Source organism: Macadamia integrifolia, chromosome 5 (genome assembly GCF_013358625.1).
Source record: "Macadamia integrifolia cultivar HAES 741 chromosome 5, SCU_Mint_v3, whole genome shotgun sequence".
Classification (NCBI taxonomy): Eukaryota; Viridiplantae; Streptophyta; class Magnoliopsida; order Proteales; family Proteaceae; genus Macadamia; species Macadamia integrifolia.
Genome location: NC_056561.1, coordinates 42,277,545 through 42,301,718, shown reverse-complemented (window position 1 = coordinate 42,301,718; position 24,174 = coordinate 42,277,545). Strand labels below are relative to the sequence as shown.

Here is a 24,174-nt window from a genome sequence, read left to right as displayed (position 1 = left end):
CAAAAAAAAAAAAAAATATAGTCTAAGATGACATTACGAAACCAATGCTTTGTAAATCATTAAAAATAGCTATCTGTTTGAAGAAATAAGGACCGTCAAGAAGATATGGGGAAACCTCATACATTGCGAGCCAAACGATCAATGAGGTACTAAGTTGATAGATGGGCAATCTAGGGGGTTCCCTATCTCCAACACTCGAAATGATTTAATAACCTATCTTTCGTCATAGAAATACGTAACACTTGGAAAATGCTTTTTCAAATTATTGATTAGATTTTTTGTTCTATCATTTTAAGAAAAGTTGATAATATGTTTTTCTTCATCTTTTTCTCTTTCATGCCCAAAAAGATTCTGTTTTTGCCAAGAGGCCAAGACTTTAAAGACATGGGAATTATTTAAACAGTTGGTAAGGGAAAAGAAGAATGAGAGGAGTTCCTCACAATGTTATTAGTTTGGTTGTAGTTGGAACATATGGAGAAGTGCAGAAGGGTTTCTTGAATTCGCCTCCTCTCCAAATAATTGGACATCCAATTAGTGATCCAAGGGCTGAGAGGACATTTGACACACATCCCAATATATGACGGATATTCCAAGATCCTTCCAACCTTTGAATCATTAATTGGACGCCTATTTAATTGGAGAGTATCTTTTTTTACCACTATTTTTTTTTTATAGTAGAGAGTACATTTCGAAAATTATTTAAAAAAAAAATGCATTTCTCAAATTAATTTTGTAATGGCTTTTCCTTTCCATGAGAAGAATCTCAATGGCCAATGAACATTCAAAAAATTAATGAGAAAAATTTCCCCTTCCAAGTGGCATGAGGAGAACAATCAAACACATAGCAGGAACAGGGAAACTATTAAGGAGCAAGGAGCACTATCAGATGAAAAAGGACAAGCACAGAGGGGAGATGGTTCTTCTTCATGGATTTAATTAGACTTCTTAGAACGTACCAGAAGATTTGGTGATATATAAAGAAGACAGCAGAAGTCAGAAGAAGTGGGAGAGAGTTTTCATTTAATAAAAAAGGGAAAAAGGGAAAAAGGGGAAAAAACAAGTAATAGCGAGAGAGAGAGAGAGAGAGAGAGAGAGAGAGAGAGAGGGTCGTCTCTGATTTGCTGGACCCTGGCATCCAAGGCCTAAGAGCGTCTAAGAGCTTAAAATAGAGCAGAAGAGTAAGAAAAACATCTAGACATTCTCGATCTATCTATTCATCAAATCAAAATATCCAAAGATATCCAAAAATCTTCCTTTTCTACGCACTTTATCTATGTTTTTCTTATAGTTTCTGGTAAGAATCTCCGACCTTGACATGATCGATATTCTGTTAATTTGTTTTTGCATCCATTTGTTAGTAGGTCTGCTGTTTGAAAACTGCAATGTTGTTTTGTTGGTATTCGTTTTTCCCCTTCCAAAAGAATTCACAGCTTAGCTATTGAAGACTTCGCCTTTTCTTATGATTATGAGAGGTGGATCTTACAAATTTTCTAGTTTATACTCTTTGTTTGTATTCAAATTGTTTCATCTGGGATTTGGGATTGCTACTCGCTACTTCTGGGTTTGTTTTTATATATGGGTAGAGGAATTTCCATATTTTCCTGCTATTATTTAGTGATCCTTTGCCGGGTATGTAGTGGAGATTTGTGTTTTTAATCTCTTCATCTTTACGCCCTCTTGTACATGTTTTTGTTAGGTGGAGATTAGGGATCTCTGCTTGGTGGTTAATCATCTGGAATTAGCATAAATGGATCCAATAGCGGAAGAGCAATTAGATTATGGAGATGAAGAATATGGTGGAGGTCAGAAGATGCAGTATCAAGGCGGTGGAGCAATTTCTGCCCTCGCAGAAGAGGAGCTGATGGGAGAGGATGATGAGTACGATGATCTCTACAATGATGTCAACGTTGGTGACGGATTTCTGCAGCTGCACCGTACCGAAACACCCATCTTAGGAGGTGCAGGGAGCGGACCACAAGCTCAAAAACCTGACGCTTTCAGATCAAGGGTCGTTGAACAGGGTGCGTCGGAAGACATAGCTATCCCGGGAGTTGGGTTGGAAGGGAAGGACTCCAATATGGGAGCCAGTTTTCCGGAGCAGAATAAGGGAGCATTTATGTCTGTCAAAGGTTTGGAAGGGGCAGCTGGTAATTACCCAGACGGGATTTCACAGAAAGAGAGGGTTATGGATATGGGTTCTGATGTTCAAGTTGGAAGCTCAGGGATTGGAGGATCGGCACCTGTGGCTGCTAAAGTTGGTGTTGATCCTAGTCAGATACCGGTTAAATTTTCTGGTGGATCTTTGTCATTGCCAGATTCAAGCACTGGCGCTCCAAGAAGTGCTCCACAAATGCCTGTCAATCGAACGGGAATGAATATCAGTATGAACCGTCCTGTGGTGAATGAAAATCCAGGCCGGCAGCCTGTAGATAATGGTGGCACCATGCTCTTTGTGAGTGAACTGCATTGGTGGACTACCGATGCCGAGCTTGAAAGTGTGCTATCTCAATTTGGGAGGGTAAAGGAAATCAAATTCTTTGATGAGAGAGCTAGTGGAAAATCAAAGGGCTACTGTCAGGTGGAATTCTTTGATCCTGCTGCTACAACTGCATGTAAAGAAGGGATGAATGGCCATGTTTTCAATGGTCGAGCTTGTGTGGTGAATTTTGCAACTCCACAGACTTTGAAGCAGATAGGAGCTGCGTATATGAACAAAAACCAAGCACAGGCTCAGTCACAGCCGCAAGTACGAAGACCTATGAATGATGGGGTAGGAAGAGGCGGTGGAATGAATTATCCAGCTGGAGAAACAGGCAGGAACTTTGGGAAGGTTGGATGGGGTCGAGGAGGTCAAGGACTACTCAATAGGGGTCCTGGTGGTGGACCAATGAGAGGTAGAGGATCTGTTGGGCCGAAAAACATGATGGGAGGCACTGTAGGTGTTGGAAGCAGTGGTAGTGGGGGCCCTTATGGGCAAGGCCTTGCAGGTCCTGCCCTGGGGGGCCCAGCTGGTGGGATGATGCATCCTCAGAGTATGATGGGTGCAGGATTTGATCCAACGTACATGGGTCGAGGAGGTGCTTATGGGGGATTCTCAGGTCATGCTTTTCCTGGGATGATTCCTTCTTTTCCAGCTGTTAATACAATGGCACTTCCTGGTGTGGCTCCACATGTCAACCCAGCTTTCTTCGTCCGTGGAATGTCTGCTAATGGAATGGGAATGATGGGTACTAGTGGAATGGATGGTCAGCACGTAGGAATGTGGACTGATGCAAACATGGGTGGATGGGGAGGGGATGATCATGGGAGAAGGACAAGGGAGTCAAGTTATGGTGGTGAAAATGGGGCATCTGACTATGGATATGGAGAGGCAAGCCAGGAGAGGGGAGGGGGGAGATCAAGTGCTGCCTCCCGGGAGAAGGATAGGGGTTCTGAGCGTGATTGGTCAGGAAACACTGAGAGGAGGCATCGTGAAGAGAGGGACCAGGACTGGGATAGGTCTGATAGGGAGCACCGGTACAAAGAAGAAAAAGATGGTTACAGGGACAATCGTCAGAGAGAGCGTGACTATCACAATGAGGATGACTGGGATAGGGGGCAAACTTCTTCTAGGTCTAGGAGCAAGCCCCGTATGATGCAAGAAGATAGCAGGTCTCGAACAAGAGATGCTGACTATGGGAAGAGACGGCGGCTACCGTCGGAGTGACAATATTTGGCTCTTTAACAACCTTTCTTTGTGGAAGTAACTTAAAAGGTCTTATGCAGTCCTTGGTTTCATATTCTGAGTGTTACTCTTCGTTGATGACTAACACTACATCCGTCTTTGCTCACTCTGGTTTTTGCTGACACACATGCAGAAGTGTGGTTTCTGGATGGAAAAAGTAAGTTTTTCCTGTGTGCGGCATGAGGGAAGAATTACTTCTCTTTCTTATTTTGTGCTACTTCCTGTGAAACATCATTTGAAGCAACACTTCTATACTTATTTTCCTAAAAATGATTAGTATAGCTTTTTAGTGGCATACTTGTGGATTTCCTTTGTGGGTTAGGTTTTTGGTGTCCTGATGCCCAGATCCGCTATTGGTTTCACCTTTGGTTCTAGCTGTCCTTTTATCTGATACAAGTGCTTCCTGAGGCATGCCTTCTATATATACTTAAGGGTTTTGTATTGTGTGTACATTTGAATTTACTTCCACACAACTTTCTTCTTTGCTGCTTAAGCAAAGATTATTTATATCAGTAGATGCATAGGACACGAGGAATTACATTTTATATTCAACATTTTTAATGATTCTTATTGTGCTTGTATATTGGTTGGTAAAATTTGTCAGCCTATTGGTATTAGTAGATGCATAGAGCTCGATAAAATACATTTTATATTGAACATTTTAATAATCTTATTGTGCTTGTACACTGGTTGGTAAAGTTCTTTAGTCATTTGCAGAACATGCTTATCTCCCCTATGGTGATATAGTGGCAAATATTTCAACCTGGATTCGCTTCCTTTTCAATTTTCATTTTATTTCATATTTCTGTGTCGAGCTTGTAATCAGCTATAACTCTGATACTTCTATATTACTTTTATATCTCTATGGTTAAGGCTCTAAACCATTTGGGTTAATATCCTGAAGTTGATTGGTCTCTTTAGTGTGTGTCTTGATGTAGTCTTCTATTTCTACAGAACTTGAGATACATTTCAAATGGGTATGTAATTGTGCAATTTTTGGGTATGCAATAACTCTGATGCTTCTACATTGCTTTTATATCTTTGTTGTTTCCTACTTCTCTCTCTGCCCCCATCCCGTTTCATAGACATTCCCATTTCCGCATCATCTTGCTTATCCATGGATCCAACTACTACTACTCTCTCTCTTTCTCGCTCTCTCTCGCTCTTTACCTCCAATCCTCAATTATATCAACAAATATATTGGTACTGTTATGCCCATGTTACCCAAGCCCTCTCTCTCCACAGAAATCACTAACCAAAACAAAGTTTTTTAATCCCCAGTAATACTGTGCAGTACATAATCCATCTCAACTCTATGTATCATTTCTTACACAAGGATTATTTATTGATCTGGCTGGTACCATCAATTTCTTGGAACTTCTCTGTTAAATTTCTTACTTCGACTGTTTAGTCTTACAAGTTCATCTTCTCTCACAATAGGACATATGGATCCTATATGAATTGTATGATGAAGTACCACATGAGTGGATATATAGGAATCCAAATCTGCCAAATCAGTCATGTTATGATCTTCTACATCCTTGGTCCCCCATTCCGTCATCTAGCTTAGTTCTTCATGTAGCATCAGACTGAATGACTATATAAATACGTCGATACTCACAAGACGGGTAAGAGAACATCTCTATTTTCCGTCTGGGATCTTTAGATACCCACTGCTTGCTTTAAATTCCCTTTGACCATCAAATGAAATGTGAATAACCCGTCCTCCTCTCTTTGAAACAAGGGGCGCTTCCAGTTCTGTCTGTGCTTCAAAATGGTGGAAGAAAAGAATTTCATTCCATAGCTGAAGAGAGTATAGAGAGAAGGCTCTCTCTCTCTCTCTCTCTCTCTCTCTCTCTGTCTCTCTTGGATGCACTCCGAGGGTTTGAAAACCCTAATTTGGATCGCATGTGGGCACACCCAATCAACAAGATTCCAAGCTTGAAAGGAGAATGGCAGATTTGTAAATAATTAGAATATTAGATGGTTACTTATGTAGATAAAGAGGGAAGGGATAGAATAGAAATTACTAAAATAGAGGCTGGAGGCAGACTAGGCATTAAAATAAATTAAGGACACAACAGAATTAACAAGAAGGAAGGGTATTTTTTCGGAAGAAGGGACATACGACTTTAATTAGATAATGAGCAGTATCTATCATCATCCTCACAATAGCATACAGGACCAGCGAGAAGGGGAAGGGCTTCCGGGTGACTGACTTCTCTTGAGGGAACTCCGACTGGCCTGAATTACAAGGGAAGGTCGACATTGAGGAGGCCTACTGATTGCACACCATCAACAACCCAGACTGAGGGGGAGGAGATCAACTTGAGCTTTGCAATTGCTACCAGGTGGTGGTTGTAGAAACGCAACCCTAAAAGCGATGCAGAAGTAATGGAAAAATAAGAACAAACAATGCACACAGGTTTATGAGGTTCAGTAAGATTTCCTATGTTCTCGGTGAGATGAGATTCTGCTTCACTATCAATGGAGAATAGGGTTACAACGCTTGTCTTCACACCTCTCAGTATTGCTTGCATTACAGAGAAAGAAAACATCGCTACAAATATATAGTGAAAAACCCTAATTCAAAAAGTACAAAACCGTTGTTCTGTTCTATTGTGGCGCCTGCACAGTACTCCCTAGATTAAACTGCGATGGAATACAAGACATCATACACCAACAATCTCCACCTTGGCTTAAATTATGTCGAGCCTCCTGTAAAGATAACCTGTAGATGTCTTCATCTCCATGCCTCATCAGAGGTACAAACCCGCACCTATTTGGTGCGTCTCTCATCTTCAACAATGAATAATATAAACCAGGTCCAAACATGACTCGAACTTCTCTGTAGTAATTGGCTTGGTAAGCATATCTGCAGGATTGCGATATGTATGAATTTTTCTCAAGTGAATAATGCCTTTTGACACGAGCTCCCTGATATTGTGAAACCTCACATCAATATGCTTTGTCCTTGCATGAAGCACCTGATTCTTTGCAAGATGTAAGACGCTTTGACTATCACAATGTAACATTGCATCTCTTTGCTCCAACCCAAACTCACGAACCAATCCAGCTAACCAGACTCCTTCCTTGTTAGCCTCAACTGCTGTCATATACTCTCTCTGTGGTGGATAGTGCAACTATAGACTGAAGCATCACCCTCTATGATATAGGTCCACCAGCCAATATAAATACATATCCTGTAGTAGACCTCGTGTCTAAATCACCAGCATAGTCAGAATCAACATAACCTGTCAATTCTGTGGAACTTCCTTTACCACTGAACATAACACCTACATCTTTAGTCTTGCCCAAATATCTAAAGATTCACTTAATTGCATGCCAATATTCCTTCCCTGGATTACTCATGTATCTGCTAACAACATTGACTGTATGAGACAAATCCGGCCTACTACAAACCATAACATACATGAGACTCTCAACTGCGCTAGCATAGGGGTCTACTCCACCTCCATATGTGTTGTAGGGCATTGCCTTTTAGCTAACTTGAAGTGGCTAGCTAATTGAGTGTTAACCGGCTTAGCCTTTTCCATATTGAAACACTCTAATACTTTTTCAACATACCTTTTCTGAGTTACCCAAAGTTTACCTGCACTTTTATCTCAAAGGATTTCCATGCCAAGGATCTTCTTAGCAACATCAAGATCCTTCATCTCAAATTCAGCATTCAACAGAGACTTTGAAGAGACTATATCATGTTTATTCTTTGCAACAATGAGCATGTCATCAACATAAAGCATCAACAAAATAATAGAATTATCACTTGACACTTTATAATAAACATAACTATCAGACTTACTTCTTGTGTAGCCAATCTTCATCATGTGAGAATCAAAGTGCTTGTACCACTGCCTAGGAGATTGCTTAAGACCATAAAGCTACCTCTTAAGCAGACAAACATGATTTTCCTTCCCTTGTATCTTGAAACCTTTAGGCTGCTCCATATAAATCTGTTCCTCCAAGTCACCATAAAGAAATATAGTATTCACATCAAGCTGCTTAAGCTCTAAATCATACATGACCACAAAAACGAGTAGTACGCTGATCGAAGTGTGCTTCACCACTGGAGAAAATATTTCATTATAGTCTACCCCCTCCTTCTGTGCATAGCCCTTGGCTACAAGTCTGGCCTTATACCTTTCACTCTCCTCAGATACTGCCTCTTTCTTACGAAAGATCCATTTACACCCAATGATTTTTCTTCCCTTGGGTTTTTCCACAATCTCCCAAGTTTTGTTCTTCTGTAGAGATTCCATTTCCTCCATTGTAGCTGTCATCCATTTATCACATTGTGGATCACTCAAAGCATCATGGTAGGAAGATGGATCACCTATACCTACATTGAGGGTATAGGCAAACATGTCCTCAAACCTGTATTTCACAGGTGTTTTGTGAGTATGCTTCGCTTTACCCTTTGCCATAGTATAGGGAACTTCTACTGTTTCCTGGTTTCCAGGTAAGTCACTGGATTACTCATTACCTTATGTTGTTTCTGACTCACCTAACTCCACCTGCACAGTAGAACCTTCTTTATTTTCATCAACTGCTTGTGACTTGCAGTTTGACTTCACCATGTGAGACTCAACAAATAAAACGTCTCTGCCAACCACAACCTTCTGTGAACTTGGATCGTGCAACTTGAATCCCTTTACGCCTTTCTCAAAACCAAGAAAGATACACTACTTAGACTTTGAGTCTAACTTAGAGTGTTTTTGACTCTCTGCATGAGCATAGGGTGGACAACCAAATATTTTTAGAATAGAATAATCTATTGGTTTTTTTGTCCATACCTCTTCGGGGATTTTACAATCAATCGCCTTTGATGGAGATTTGTTGATGAGGAAACATGCTATATTCACTGCTTCTGCCCAAAATCTCTTACTTATCTCTGCATTCAGCCTCATACTCCGAGCACTTTCTAGAAGTGTCATGTTCATCATTTTAGCTACACCCTTTTGCTGTGATGTCTTTGGAACCGTGAAGTGACGTGTAATCCCTTCAGCTTTGCACAATTCTAGAAATGATTTGTACCTGTACTCCCCTCCATTATCTGTTCTCAAGTACTTAATTTTCTTTTCTGTCTTTCTTTCTACCTCAGCCTTCCATTCCTTAAATTTAGTGAACATCTTACTTTTATGCTTCATGAAGTAGATCCAGACTTTCCTTGAGTAATCATCAACGAAGGTCACGAAGCATTCTGCCCCACCTTTAGATTTGGTTGTTGAAGGACCCAATATTTCGCTGTGTATATAATCAAGCACCCCTTACCCTTATGTATTGCAGTTTTGAAACTAACCTTGCGCTATTTCTCGAACACACAATACTTGTTGAAGTTCAATTTACAAGTTTTCAGTCTCTTCAACAGTTTCCTTTTATAAAGCTCCATCAATCTTCTTTCTCCCATATGCCCAAGCCGCATATGTATCATCTGGATTAGATCCTTAATCTGTAGTCACAGATGTTCCACTTGTAACAGTGTTCCTTATGAGTCTGTATAAGTTTTCTGTTAGCTGTCCCTTCATGACAACCATAACACCCTTAATAACTTTGAGAACTCCACCTCTGTTATGTACTTGCAGCCATTCGAGTCCAGTGCCCCTAAAGATATTAAGTTTTTTCTTAATTCTGATACATGTCTCACATCTGCTAAAGTTCTTATTAGCCCATCAAACATTTTGATTTTGATAGTGCCTATCCTAATAGTCTTGCACACAATATCATTCCCCATTAAGACAAACCCACCACTGTATGGTTGATATGTATCAAACCAATCATTGTGTGGACACATGTGATATGAACATCCAGAATCTAAAATCCAAGAATCAGAAGGTTGATTCTTATCTGATGATATAAAGAGTACATCTCCATCTGAACTATTAGCCACACTAGCTTCCTCAGATGCCTTATCTGCACCTTTCTTCTTCAAGTCTGCCTTCCTCTTTAAGCACTCTCTTCAGATGGTCTTCCTTCTTGCAATAGTAACAAGAGACCTTTGTCTTTACCCCTTTTGATTTTGATCGACTCTTCTCAGATCTCTTCTGATTTGATCTGCCTCTTTCCTGCTCCTTGTCACCTCCGAAAAGACCTTCTCCTTGAGATTTCGTACTGGTGGTATTTTTCCTTGTATCATTGGACATGAGGGCAGCCGCGACTTCATTCGTCCCAAGGGTCTCTTTCCCGTATAAGAGAGTCGTTACAGGTGATCATACAATTCTGGGAGTGATGATAGCAACAGTAACGCTTTGTCTTCATCCTCGATCTTAACCTCTAAGTTTGTATGTTTACTTACGATCTGATTGAACGTGTTAAGATATTCTAATAGATCCGTACCTTGTTCTAATAAATCTGTACCTTCCTCCAACTGTAGAGAATACAATTGCTTCTTCATGAACAACTTGTTCGTTAAGGGTTTCGTCATGTAGATGCTTTCAAGTTTCACCCATAATTGCATTGCAAATTCGATACCCACAACATATTGTAGGGCATCATAAGAAATATTCAATCGGATAACGCTTACCGCCTTGTTCTCCATCTCTTCTCAATCTTCATCAGTAACTTTTGCAGGTTTCTTTGACTTCTCCAACAACATTTTTGCCAAACCCTGTTGTATCAGAAGATCCTTCATCCTTTGACGCTAGAGGGTGAAGTTGTTCTTTCCATTGAACCGCTCGATGTTATACTTGACATTCGATCCCTCCCTGCCATCGTGATAGCAAACACTAGAAAAACAGAAACCTAGAGCTCTGATACCAGTTTGTAGAAATGCAACCCTAAAAGTGATGAAGAAGGTAATGGAAAAATAAGAACAAGCAATGCACACATGCTTACGAGGTTTGGCAAGATTGCCTACGTCCTCGGTGAGATGAGATTCTGCTTCACTATCAATGGAGGATATGGTTACAGCGTTCGTCCTCACACCTCTCAGTATTGCTTGCATTACAGGTAAAGAAAACCTCGCTACAAATATATAGCGAAAAACCCTAATCTGGAAAGTACAAAACTGCCGCTCTGTTCTGTTGAGGCGCTTGCACCAGTACTCCCTGGATTAAACTGCGACGAAATACAAGACATCGTACACCAACAGTGGTCGCTGGGCAGGCTCGATTTGAAGGAAAGTTATGTCACAACAATGTGGTGGTTTGGGAAAGAAAAATCTAATGTTTTGGTCACCCTAGCATGAACATGAGAAGAAAAGGAGAAAGAGATCGATACCAGCCTTTGTGGATGTCGTTACCATCAACGCAGAATAGAATAGAATAGAATAGAACAGAGGAAATGATGGCAGGGAAGCAAGGAAGGAAGGAAGGAAGGAAGGAGGGAGGGAAGGAAGGATAAGAGGGGAGAACAGGTTATATGAAGAATAGAAGACCTAAGGAAGAGAAAGAAGGGATACGAAGGAATACCTGAAGGGAGAAAGCTCGGACTCATAGAGAAGGAAAAACCCACATGGCTACAATCGCACTCTTGCACCACAACACAATTCAAACAAAAGCCAAATCTTCTTGTTCACTTCTTATATGATCAATGTGCACAATCAAATGTATAGAAAATAAAACAGAAATAGAACTTGACTTTAACTAGAGAACTATGTAACCAGTTCCTCCTACGTATTTATCCCAAATTAAAATAATAATAATAATAAAGTAAAAAATCATAAGATTAATCCCAAAACAGACAAATAAACCCTTGCAACCCTTATTAGACCAAAATCCTGTTTTAGGACCAGTTCGTCTAGGTTTCGGTTTCCAACTCGGTCATTACCAGTTCAGCCATGAAATTACTACTGCATCAATTGTCCTCCTTTGAAAAGAACTCGACATCATCGAGTTTGGGTACGACCAAGAATATCATTTGTCTGAAAGAGTAGGTATTTGTATACCCAATTTTGTGCCTTCTTATCAAATGGCCACAATCGCCTAAGAAAAATGTGTTTCACCTTCAGAGGTTGGACATCTGATGTAGATCAAGAAAGGTTTTAGTACAAGTATTCTTTCCAGAACAAGCCTAAATCCAAGTCTAATGGGTTAAATAAGTAGCTTAATAGGTTGTTATGGGCTGGGAATTTTTATGTTTTCTATTGTAATGGGCCTATTTTGAAATTCTACATATGAACACATGAAGGATAAGTGGCCCATACAAATTTAACTAGTTAGTTATATCTAGCCCTCTAAACTTGTGAAGTCTTCTAAACTTGTGAAGTCTTGGGGATGTTGATAGGTTAGTTTCATTGTTAGTTGTGAACGAGGTTTCAGGTTTCTCGAAACTGCGAAATTTCGGTAAAAACCTGGAAGTTTTAGGTGGATGGTTTCGAGGCCCAGATGTCCAAATTATGCCCAAAACTTATCAGAAACCCTCTATTAGGCCCTCCAACTATAGTGGAACCCTTAAATTTTAACAACACACACCCAAAATTGTAGTTTGACTTGAGACCTTAGGACGGTTGTATACGTTGTACGTTGTTGAATACATTGTCTAATATGACCTTTTTCTGAGTATTCCACACAAAATTTAGTACTACAACACACATAATTCAATTAAAACGAATAAAATAAAATATGCATTAAGGAATGAATAAACAAAAAATCATAAACTATTTCATAATTGTCAAATGTTACACAGGGTTCATTACAAAGAATCAAAGATATTGGAGTGAATAATGTAAAGAGAAATGATCTTACCTTTTCTCTTTACAAAGAATACAAGCAAGTCACCTCTTTGCCCATCCTAGATTCCTTATACCATATCGAGTACCACAAATGCAGAAAATCGTTGCTTTCGATGTATTCCATTACTATCCAACAACTTGTTCAACGCTTGCATGGGAGTAACTTGGCAAAAAAAAAAAAAAAAAAAAAAAAAAACCAAGATTCCACAAACCTTAAAGAGTCAAAACCAGGGAAACTAATGAAATTGGGTCGAAATTTCATCCATTTTGTTCAAAACTATACATTTTTATATAAAAGGTTTGTATCATTTCGGTTGAAATGATTCCAAAACCATACAGTCATCAAAACTTACTCCGAAACAACGAGATTTTGATCAAAACCTTGCACTTTTAAACATACCACATGGAGTTTCGTTTCAACATCTTGTGAAACCGAAATATTTTGCGAAATTTTGATGAAACCTTGAACGTTGGTTATGAAAAACCTCGAAAATGTTAATTTCATTGAATATCTTAAAAAAAGTCCAATTGTAAGTCCTTAGAAATTTAAATGCCGTAAAGTCTTAAGAGAAAGTCCCAATGAGAGTTTAGAACCCTTCCATCAACTCTATAAAAGGGTTGCTTGTAAGCATTTAGAAAAAAGGTGTTAAGAAATCGAATGAAATTGAGTTTATACAATTATCCTATGAGTAACAGAGCTGCAATGAGATTTTCTGGTGAGAGGTTGGGGTGGTTGGTGAGATACTAGCCTAGGCTTGGGGTGAGACTCTTCAAGTCATATCTTTCTTCTTCTATCTTATTTCCTCTATTTGTCCTTGCAATATCAAGTAAGTTTTGAAGTTGTTCAGTTGTTCTATAATTTATTTGAAGTATTCCTTCTTGTGCATCATCTCTTAACCAAATCTGAAGTCTCTAAAATTTGATCACTTTTGGGTGTTGAGATCCTATTATCTTGAACTGGTTCTAAAGCTTATTATAAGGTTAGACCAGTCTTCATTAATGCCATATTTTATCATATCAACGAACCCATGGCATGAGAGCAAAACACCTATCAATAATTTTGAGATTGATGTTGTTCACCCATGCAACCTTGTAGGGATTAGGATGTGGCTTTGTCTTTAACCCAAGTTTACGAACTTCTTTAGAGCAACACAGTTGGTCGTTGTACCTTGTACGTCACTTGGGTCTGGAAAATACTATTGCGGTGTCAATATTTTTCCTTAGAAACCTTGTGAGTGGTCAAAAGTAGATGAAAAACATAGCAAGATGGTTGTTTCCCATCACTATTATCATTGTTGCCTTCACCAGGCTCATGCTCTACCTCCGAGTATACTAGCTTAAGATTTTGTTGCTATTCCAAAGCAAGAGGTATGAAAGCATCTTCAATATAGGCTACCGAACAGTTGGACACTGAGCAAAGACATGCCGGTACCCCTTGTATGTGAATCATTGAATCACAACCTTTGCCGTCACAGAAGGTTTGTCAGAACTACGAATTCAAGGTGGAGAGTAAGGGTGGTTTGGCTGTGAAGATGCCATAGAGGAATTGCTAATTAGTGCCTTGCTGAAGGACTTCTCCGTTGGAGGTGGTTGTTTGCTTGTACTATCACCTTTACAGAAGGTGTTGGGGAAGCTCCTCCAATTGCAAGGACTACTCAAACTGTTCTCCACCTGATATGCTACCTGTACGGCATCCTTTATTGTTGGTAGTTGACTAGAAGCCAATGCAACACTAATATGAGGGTGCAGACCATTTCGAAACTATGCCATCAAGATCTCTTCATACCACTCAAAATCATACCGAGTGGCTAAATAGTAAGATTTTGCCACATATTCCTTAATGGTCATGTTGTCTTGCCTCAGCTGCGCAAACTTGAGGTGCATGGATTGCTTGTAGTCGGTGAGCAAAAATCGTTAGTTCATGGCCTCTCATAACCCAAGTGTTGACCGACCCAATACCTCAAGTCTAACTTTGTTATTGGTATTTGATCGACCATGACTGGAGATGTACCTTTCAGTTTTGCTTTAGCAAATAAAATCTTAATGGCCTTAGTCAAGCTGTACCATCAGAAGAATGTCTCCAGACTATGAATCTAGTCCAATTATTGCTCCGTATTATTGTCCCTGTAGAAATCAAAGCTTGTAATTTGGCTCCTCTTTCAGCCCGATAGGGGTATCGTCAAAAGATCTACTAGCTACATATGGTGGAGCCATGAAGGTGGTGGTGGTGTAACATAAGATGGGCCTTGTGGGACGAAATTAAAAATATCTCTAGGTTGAGTGGGAGTCTTTCCTTAGTCTGAAGATACCAGTCGGTCAATAGAAGCTTGTAGGGTTGCCATTATTGCCTGGAGGGAACCGACAATTGTGTTGAGGGTATCGACACGGTCTAAGGTTGGCCTTGTTTCCTCCTTATAGGTGTTAAGTTACTGGAGGACCTCACTATTAACCACCTTGGTATAGGGTAGGAATCAGGACTTTTGGCTGTGATACCAATAATGCGATTTGGGGAGTTGGAAACCCTGAGTCGAATCGTTTATGGGCCCAGTCAGTCAATAAGATTCCAAGCTTTAAAGGGCAATAGCAGATTTGTTAATAATTAGAATATTAGACAGTTACTTAGGTAGATAAAGAGGGAAGGGGTACGATAAAAAAAGGGCATAACCAATGCACGAGGCTCCCACCACTGCGGGGTCTAGGGAGGGCATAATGTACATAGCCTTACCCCCCGCTTCGCAAAGAGGCTGTTTTCTGACTCGAACCCGTGACCGGTCACAATGGAGCAACGCCTTATAGAAATTACTAATTAAAGGCTGGGGTAGACTAGGCATTAATATAAATTAAGGGTAGAACTGAATAAAATATAAGAAGGAAGGGCATTTTTGGAAGAAGGGAAATAAGACTTTAATTAGGTAATGAGCAATATCTATCATCTTCCTCATGATAGTGTATGACGGCTAGTGAGAAGGGGAAGGGCTTGTGTGTGATGGATCTTTCTCTCAAGGGAATTCCGATTGGCTTGAATCTACATGGGACAGTTGATATTGAAGAGGCCTTCTGTGATTGCACACCATCAACAACGCAAAATGAGGGGTAGGAGATCAACTCAAGCTCTGCAATTGCTACTAGGCCGTTGTGGCATGATATAAGACTAGATCACATAGGACCTAACCCCAGGCAGGATCTAAAATTCTGGCTGAATAGAGAAAATTTAGATTACTTTTAAACCACAATTCAGATAGAGCTGAACTTTGGATTGAATGGAGATCCTATATGAAGGAACAAACCATTAAAATAGACTTCTCTTGGAATCTAGAATTCTCCCTTAAGGAGGTGGGAATGTTCTAGTCCCATGGCTAAAAACTTCCCAACCGTTGGATAGAAGACACTCGTAAACATCTTAGCCATTCTTGCAATTTAGGGTGCCTATAAATAGAGGTGGCCTCATTTGGCCAAGGCACCAAGTAATTGAGCATTCAAGCATTGTATTCAAAGCTTTAGTGCAATACAAATTCACTCCCTCGAACTCTCAAGTGTTATCTGAAGTTCTCTTACCAAATCCCTCAAGGAGCATATTAAGGCTGACTTAGTGCTAGTAAGAGTGCTTATTGCTGGCATAGTTGCTTAGAAAGGTCTAAGGCTGTGACAGCCAGTTGTGGTTAGTAAGATTGGTGGTGATCCCTTTTTTTCTCTTTTTTGGTGCAGACAGCGATCCCTTTAAATGGATGTTTTTTCCTGGTGGATTGTCATCATTCATGCCAACGACTACAAGTCTACAGGGCTGTTTTCTTGCATACTTTCATAAGAATCTAGTTGATGTGCCCATTATCTTATGACTATCTTGTGGTCAGGTTTTGGCTTCCTTAGTTTTTGATATTGAAAATGGAAGGAAAGGGTGAGAAGAGAAGAGGGTTGGGGTGGAGGGAGAAATAGGGTGATAGTTAAAATGACATACTAAAATGCCCCTGGGGGGATTATTGTTGGATATTTCTAATTTGCATCTTTTGTGGCTGAAGTGCGAAGAAAATTTCCTCTTTTATCCCGGATTCTGCGGAGACTGCTGCATGGAGTGTGCTGCTGCGGATGGTACTACAGCATTTGTTGGTGTTGGGATCAATCCTTGGTTGTTTAAGCTGTTGCAGCATTAAACGAACTAACGAAGTATACTAGTTCAATGTTGCTGATCTTGGGCCAACCAAGTCAATTATACTCTTTGTAATAGTTTATGGGAGGCAAAGCATCCTGTTCCATCATGGACTCAATATGCTTCATCTGCTGATGTTCTCTTTGTGAAAAAGTGTTTCAGAGAAGTGGATGATACAGTCGTTTGGCAAGTTAGATCTTCCATTCTGTGACATCTCTTCTGGCAAAGAATATAGTGTAGGTCCAATGGTCAATTTCTTTTCTACTAGTTTTGTGACTAGGTTCCGAATGATTGCCACTATATTCTGCACTCAAAAGCTTTTACACAGTTACTAGATAGCAAAAATCAGATAATATCGAATTTACTGGCATATATATTTTCCAAGGGCATCTCTACTTTCAAGATTTGATGTTTATAGTATTATGCCCTTTATAATATATTAGTTTGGTGCTGGTGGTGATGGGTGGTAGACAAATTGTTGGATGTCGTCCTTTAGCAGGCTCATTTTTCATGTATTTTAACATGAGCTTTTTCTTCTTATCATCGATCCAGGGAGTGGAGCAGGCATTTCTTTATTTGTGGTAAAGTCTGCCTATGTTGGTTACCTAGAAGACAATTTTGGATTTGGTGTCTTCACTGGATTACTGAGATGTTGGTGATGGCCTCCGCCAAGCATAGGAACGAAAAACTCTTAGTGATGTTGGCATTCTAATTTTCATTCATGCTATCACCAATGACTATCATAAGCTGTTGTAACTCTATGCAGTGCTCCCTGCAAGAACAAGTCTTTAAAGAGTCAAAACATCATGAAGCTATAAGTGTCTGAGGGGATATCTGAGTTAAATGTTGGACCCACCAACCATGTCCATAAGTGCAAAATGAAATTGCATTTTTTATGTAGATCTGTGCATTAGGTTCAGAGCATGTAACTGGTCTTTTGCTTTGTTTCTGTGTTTCTTTCTGCTTTATCAGTGAGCTTGTAAGTCTTGTACAGCTTATTGTTGGTCAGATTTAGCTTGTATTTAATCATGCTCCCTCTATACCTTCACGAGAATCAGGGTTGAGCTTTGTATATTGTAATGTGGGAGTTTTCCTTTCATTTGTAATTAGTGATAATGACTAATGATATTCGAAGAATCCCGTCTGCCGTTGTGGCAAGTTACTTCATTGTAAGCATTAAGTTTTTTCAGATGTATTCTTTTGGTTAAATGTAAGGGGTACTTGTATTTGGGAGTACACATGGTTGTTGCCACATTGTGTAGGGGCTGGGAAGAGTTTGAGTTGTGTACCGGAGGCTGCTTCTGTGGGTTGCCCCCCCCCCCCTCTCTTTTTTAGTTTCTGATGGGACTCCACTGTACGAGATCACCTTTCGTGGGTAGAAAGGTCTTTTCAACTTATTCGATTCTTTATGTAATGTAAATTAGAATATTAGACAAGTTTAGCTGTACTGGATCTGAATCAGATGCCTGTGTTTAAGTTCTAGCTGTTACAGAGCTGCATCCTTAATGGAGTTTGTGAATCCTCAGCTGTGTTTATGTAGTTCTGTTGAGACACTACTTAGTTGTTAAGAAATTGAACACCACTTTTCAGAAGTAATCATTTCTTTGTATGTAGAAAAGATGGTCTTGTATCTATTGGTCTTCCAGAGATTTCCAAATACAACCTGGATGTTGGTACTTTTGGTTAGCTTGACAGCAATGACTGAACTGGTCCCTTTTACATTCCTGTTCTTTGTATTATTATAAATCTATGCAAATTTGAATCATGTACCACCATTGTTTTTGTCTCCATAGGGTTTCTCTGTGGGGATCTGTTTTTTATTTTTATTTCTTTATTTTTTTACAGGGGGTCTTTGTTATGTTCATTATCAGTGAGTGGTAGGTGAAATCAAGAAAGTGTATGTACTGTGGATGAAAGTGTGCTTCTTTCTGTAAATGCTTCTGGTCATTGTAGTGTGCAGTCTTTTCTATTGTTGTATACTTAAATGTCATCGATGATCTTTCCTCCTAATTTTTTTTGGATGCAGTGATGTGCTTGAGCTTTTTATTCAACAATGGTCAAATGTGGCATTTTTTACTATTGGATAGAAACAACAATGCCTGGATTGGTTGAATCAATTTCCAGATTTAAATTCAACCTAGTCATTTCCTATGTTTGTCCATGCACCCATGTATTTTCAGCTGTCCATGTTGTAATATACACCCTTCTAGGGGTCTTCTTTTAGATTTTGATTTTTGAAGCTTTATTTTGCCACTTGGCCTGCTTCAAGCCTCCAATTAGGCTGAAGCTTTATAAGTGAGAAGGGAATATTGGGGTTTAACTGTCCAAAATACAGGTTCTACCATATATGCCACATGATGGATTTTTGGATAAGCCAAATGAACTTATTTGATTGAGCTGATCAAATACTTCACCCATTTATATGATATTCATACTTTTCTTAAATTTAATTTTAGGGAACAGGTTCAGCATATTGTTAGAAGCTATTTATTTACTCAGAAGACTCACGGAAACCTATAGAGTTGTTAAGGAGTTCCATATGATCTTTATTGATTTGGAAAATACCTATTATAGAGTGCCTAGAGATTTAGTATGGCATGTGCTAGACAAGAGAAATGTGCCGAGTAAATATTAACAAGTGTAAGAAAAAATGGTGGTCTAGGTATTGAATTTCCTATTTCTATTGGGCTACACTAAGCATCTACTTTAAGCTCATATGTGTTTGCGCTTGTTATGGATGAGATGATTAAAAATATCTAAGGTGAGGTTCCATAGTGTATACTTTTTGTGGACGATATTGTATTACATTATGACATTAAATCTGAGCTCAATTTTAAACTAGAGCGATGGAGATCAACTTTGGAATCAAGAGGCTTTAAAGATAAGTAGATCAAAGACGGAGTATGTGAGGTGTAACTTTAGTCACACTACAATGGATAATGACGTTGGGGCGATTGAAGGAAGAGAGATAATACAAAGTGACCATTTTATATATTTAGAATCTATCATTAATAAAGAAGGTAATATTGAGGGTGATGTGTCATATAGAATTAAAGTGGGATAGATGAAGTGGAGGGGTGCTACTAGAGTCTTGTGCGACCGATGAGTCCTTGTAAAGCTTAAAGGAAGGTTCTATCGGACAATCGTGTGTCCTGCTATGATGTACAACGCAAAATATTAGGCAGTTAAGAGAAGACATATTGATAAGTTGTGTAGTGAAAATGATGATATTATGATGAATGTGTGGGAAAACTATGAGGGATAAGGTAAGGAATGAACGTATTAGAGTGGATTTGGGAGTTGCTCCAATTCATGATAAGCTTCATGGAAGTCGTTTGAGATAATATGACCATATTCAACAGAAGCCATTGGATGCGCTAGTAAGGAGGAGCAACCTCATCCAGATAGATCCAAAAGAGATGGAAGCAGACCGGAAATGACAATAGAGATGTTATGAGGAAAGACATACACAGATTAAGCCTAGTACCCCGTATGGCTTCAAATAGAGCCGAATGGAGAGCTAAGATCCATGTGGCGTACCTCCTATAGCTGTGTTCTATTTCGTTACGGCTTTTCGTATTTTGTTTATTTCTTTTGCTCGTCTTCTTCCTTGTCTTTACTTGGATCCATGTGGCCAATCCTTTAAGTTGGGATAAGACTTTGTTGTTGTTGTTGTTGTTGTTAAGCGTATTGTATGTGTGCAGAACACTTTTGCACGCCCACAGCCAAAAGCCTGTAGCAATCTCTCTCCTAAATCCCCCATTTGGCTTGGGAAACCTCCTTCGCCCATAGTAGTAAACAAGTGTCAGAGGAAACCCTCCCCTAATTTTTTTATTGGTATGTTATCTTCTTAAAGTTGAGCCAATGTGTAGTATAAAATAGTTCAATTACCTTATCTAACCTAGTTATGGATCATTTTAGTGATACGTTGTAAGGCCAAACCTTGTGAGACTATGATCCAGCCGTGTCTCCTTGTACATTAGTTGTAATGAGATGCCAGCAATTTCCCTTCTCCCATCTCCTTATGCTCTTTTAATTCGAAGAAAAATATTTGATGGAAATTGTGGACGTAAAAAGTCCTTTGCAAATATTTTGATAAATATAAAAATAAAAAGTTCTTTGCAAAGTGCAGATAAGAAAGGTGACTATATATTGCATAGAGAAGATATGATCTAGATTGATCATGTATCAAATTTTAAGTCAAAACTTAAAGATTCAATCATGTAGGGTGCAAATTAAGTAACACATATTATTGAATTATACCTATCTTTATACTTCATACTTAGTTTCACCAAGGCAACTCTGTTAGGTGGCAGGCAGCTAGGTAGTTGAGCTTAAGTGTCTAAATTGGTATCGATATCTAAATCATATTGAACCCCATGGGGTAGTCAAGTTGGCAAGGGACTTTCACCTCAGGAAGCGTGTGGTTTTAAGTTAGACTCCCAAAATTTTCAATAAAATAAGACATTCCTTTTATTAGTTTATATATATATATATAAGACAAAATACATTTACGTAGGTCACATACATTTTCACTAAGTACTTCCTATACATTTTCACTAAGTATTTCCTATTGTTAGGAGGTGCTAGCTGAAGGTTTTCCCTAACCTTCATGTGCCAGGCCCAGTGTAACCAATAATAATTACATGGTTTACACCGTACTAAATCCCTCCCCTCCCTCCCCACCCCCACAACCACCTTTTTTTGAACCCAAATCACCTACCTATAAGTTAGATAATGACTTTACAAAAAAAAAAAGGTTAGGTAATGACATGTATCCTTTTACTTCAATGCAATTGTTATTAGTGCATCAAAGAGCATTTATAGAAGTAAAAAAGACACACAATATCACCTAATACATGAAGTGAAACATAAAGAGTATGGATCAATTACCCACATGGGATCTGTTATTGCATTATTAATTCATGATATAATATCCCATGGATAATGGAATCTCATGTGAATAGATCACCACATGGAGAGAAAATTTAGACTCGAGCCCAAGGGTAGGTGATCCTGACTCTCTCTCTCACACACACACACACATATAGAGTTTCTTTCCTTTTGTTTTATATCTAATTTGGATCGGATCAATGTGGATTGGTCAATTTTGCCCTTACTTTTTTGAAAAGGTATATTTTGTTACTATTTACCCTTAAACCGATACTAATAGCAAATCCTAATTGGTCAAGTATTAGTATCAGTCTCAATCAAGACAAATACAATATGGTCGATACCGATCCAATACCAATATTTTGAACCATGCATCCATTCTAACATAGCTGAAAAAAAGCTAGGTGTTTTTTTTTTTCCCTTCACAAAATAAAGCTGGTTTGCAATGTTTAATGGGATACTTGCCCTAGAGTTGGTCACTTGATCAGCTCCTCTCATGTGCATCTGTGCTTGATTTAGATCAATTTCCTTGCTTTCCAAGGAGTATGGCCTTGTGCCTCTCTTGACTTGTGGGTCTATATTTGGCCTGATGTGGGTCTACTATGTAATAGCCCTTGAACTTGAATCAAATTTGTGTGTGTGAGAGAGAGAGAGAGAGAGAATGGCGGCTCAGGCTCATGGTCGTACAGTGGACGTTACTAACGAACCGCTCCCGCTCCATTTCCTCCCGTGGAATCCGGCCACTCCTCCTCTTCCATGGTCCAATCCACCTTTGCGGATCCTCGTAACATATTAACCTCTCTTACTCTAACCGTAACCAACTGGCATCTCTGTTCCACCACCCGCCCAGATAGCACCCAACCGTACTCCTCGCGAACGATCTTAGCTCTCCCATCCCTATTTAATACCTTGCCTCCCCTCACCTTCGCTTCATTCTTTCACAGTGCAGTAATCTCTCTGCTTGTTGAAGGAATCAAAGTGGTTTGTTTTCTTCGTTTTTTCTATCTTCAATAATCAACATCTCACTTTTATCTCCTTAATTCATTCATTTTCAATCAAGATGGCAAGCCAAATCGTTGTCTTAGCACTCATCTTCGTCGCCATCGTTGGTTGTGTATCGGCCCAGGCACCCGCCACAACCCCCACCACTTCCCAAGCCGCCGCCGCACCTGTAGCGGATGCCACCACCCCATCTGGCTCCGCAGCAGCACTTACCCCAGGCTCTGACGCAGGTGCATTATCTCCCACCGAAGGCTCCGCTAACTCCCCCGTCGACAGTCCCGTTGGCAACACCGACGACATTGCTGCATCCGTTCCTGCCCCAGAACCTTCCACAAAGAAGAGCGGTGCATCATCCTTGGGATTCTCCGCCGTCACCGGTGCCGCCGCAGTTGCCGGTTACTTCCTCTTCTGAGCACTGGGTTGCCATCCCCTCTACTACTCACTTCCTAGATCATGGGATAGAAAGAGATGTTGTTACTTTTAATTTCCAAGGGCCCATTTGCTTTGATGTATCAGAAATAATGTATTTTTCACTCTTTGTTTCTCATTTCTGAGATTTATTCATTTTTTTTATCCATTCAAAATAATTTTTTCCCCTTCTTTTATGTCATGCAATTATCCACCCGACTTAATGGTATTTATCACCCTATTCCATATGTTTCAGCTTGCAAGCATATGCCACACATGAGTTTTCTTTTCCTTTTGCAGGACTATATAGCATAAAAGTAAAAGTAAAAGTAAAAGAAAATATTTCTACAAAAAAAAAAAAAAAAAACTAAAAGAAAATATTAAAGAAAAAATAAATAAAAATAAAGTTACCCATCAATAGGCAAAGGTGGGCACGAAAAGACTGCACTGCCACACTGCCCTACTACTAGTGCAAGTGGGCAGTGTTCTATCTTTCAATAAAAATGATCTTATGTAGATCTCTTCATCTTTACCAATAGCAATGAATACTAAATTTAATAAGGTTTGATTTGAAAATTTACTTAAAAACAGATTAAGAAATAAGGACTTTGTGACAAAGTATTTTTTTTATTATTTCATTTTCATGTCAAGTTAAATCCATTATGATTTTCCCATTAAAAAAAAAAAAAAAAAAAAAAGAAAAAGAAAAAATTCATTCTAACCTATCACATTTAGCAAAACATGAGTTGTACCATCAGATAGAGGACATAGGATTACAAAAATGTCATTAGGTTATTCTATAATGATATGACATTATTGTTCTTTAAAATTTTCAAGTTTATATGGATACAAATGATCTAATGGGAGCAAGAATTTCTAGGAGCATTTGGTAAATTTTGTTTATGAGAAGAAGGAACAAAATTATGGGCTCGCCTCTGTGAAATGCATCCCTGCATTCTATTGACAATCATTGATGCTGGTATTTACTGTGCAAGAAAATTTTCAGTTATAATTTTATTATAAAAATTTCTGTATATCTCCATCACTATCCATGAGATTCTTTTTTCCATCAAACATTAATGCTATTCAAAGAGTACTCTTGTCTATGTATGGTTGTCAAAAGAAAAAAAAAACTTCAAAATATATTTGAATTATGAGAAATATATAAATCAATCATTGCATCACTATAATTTTATCTTATTATTATTATTATTATTATTATTATTATTATTATTATTATTATTATTGTTTTTCTTAGAACCAATGATCAAGGCATGTGAAGTTGGGCATACATGTAGCCTTGAACTGAGCCCA

General features: G+C 39.0%; 2 protein-coding genes across 4 annotated transcripts; both read left to right on the top strand.

Moving 5' to 3' along the window:
- The first annotated feature begins 884 nt into the window (after positions 1-884).
- LOC122079135 (cleavage and polyadenylation specificity factor subunit 6) lies at positions 885-17,993 on the top strand. Of its 3 annotated transcripts, XR_006140281.1 has the most exons (3): positions 885-1,178; positions 1,697-3,881; positions 17,110-17,993. XR_006140281.1 is itself a non-coding variant. In XM_042645392.1 (2 exons), the coding sequence occupies exon 2, from the start codon at positions 1,748-1,750 to the stop codon at positions 3,704-3,706; it is 1,959 nt and encodes a 652-aa protein (XP_042501326.1). In that variant the 5' UTR covers positions 885-1,178; positions 1,697-1,747; the 3' UTR covers positions 3,707-4,174. The 3 variants fall into 3 exon arrangements, 2 of the variants coding, with proteins under 2 accessions (XP_042501326.1, XP_042501327.1); XM_042645392.1 differs by lacking the exon at positions 17,110-17,993 and having other exon boundaries at positions 1,697-4,174; XM_042645393.1 differs by lacking the exon at positions 17,110-17,993 and having other exon boundaries at positions 1,164-1,294; positions 1,697-4,174.
- A 4,517-nt stretch (positions 17,994-22,510) lies between these two features.
- Positions 22,511-22,864, top strand: LOC122078090 (classical arabinogalactan protein 11-like). Its single transcript, XM_042643951.1, has one exon. It carries the CDS (start codon positions 22,511-22,513, stop codon positions 22,862-22,864), a length of 354 nt encoding a protein of 117 aa, XP_042499885.1.
- The last annotated feature ends 1,310 nt before the right edge of the window (positions 22,865-24,174 follow it).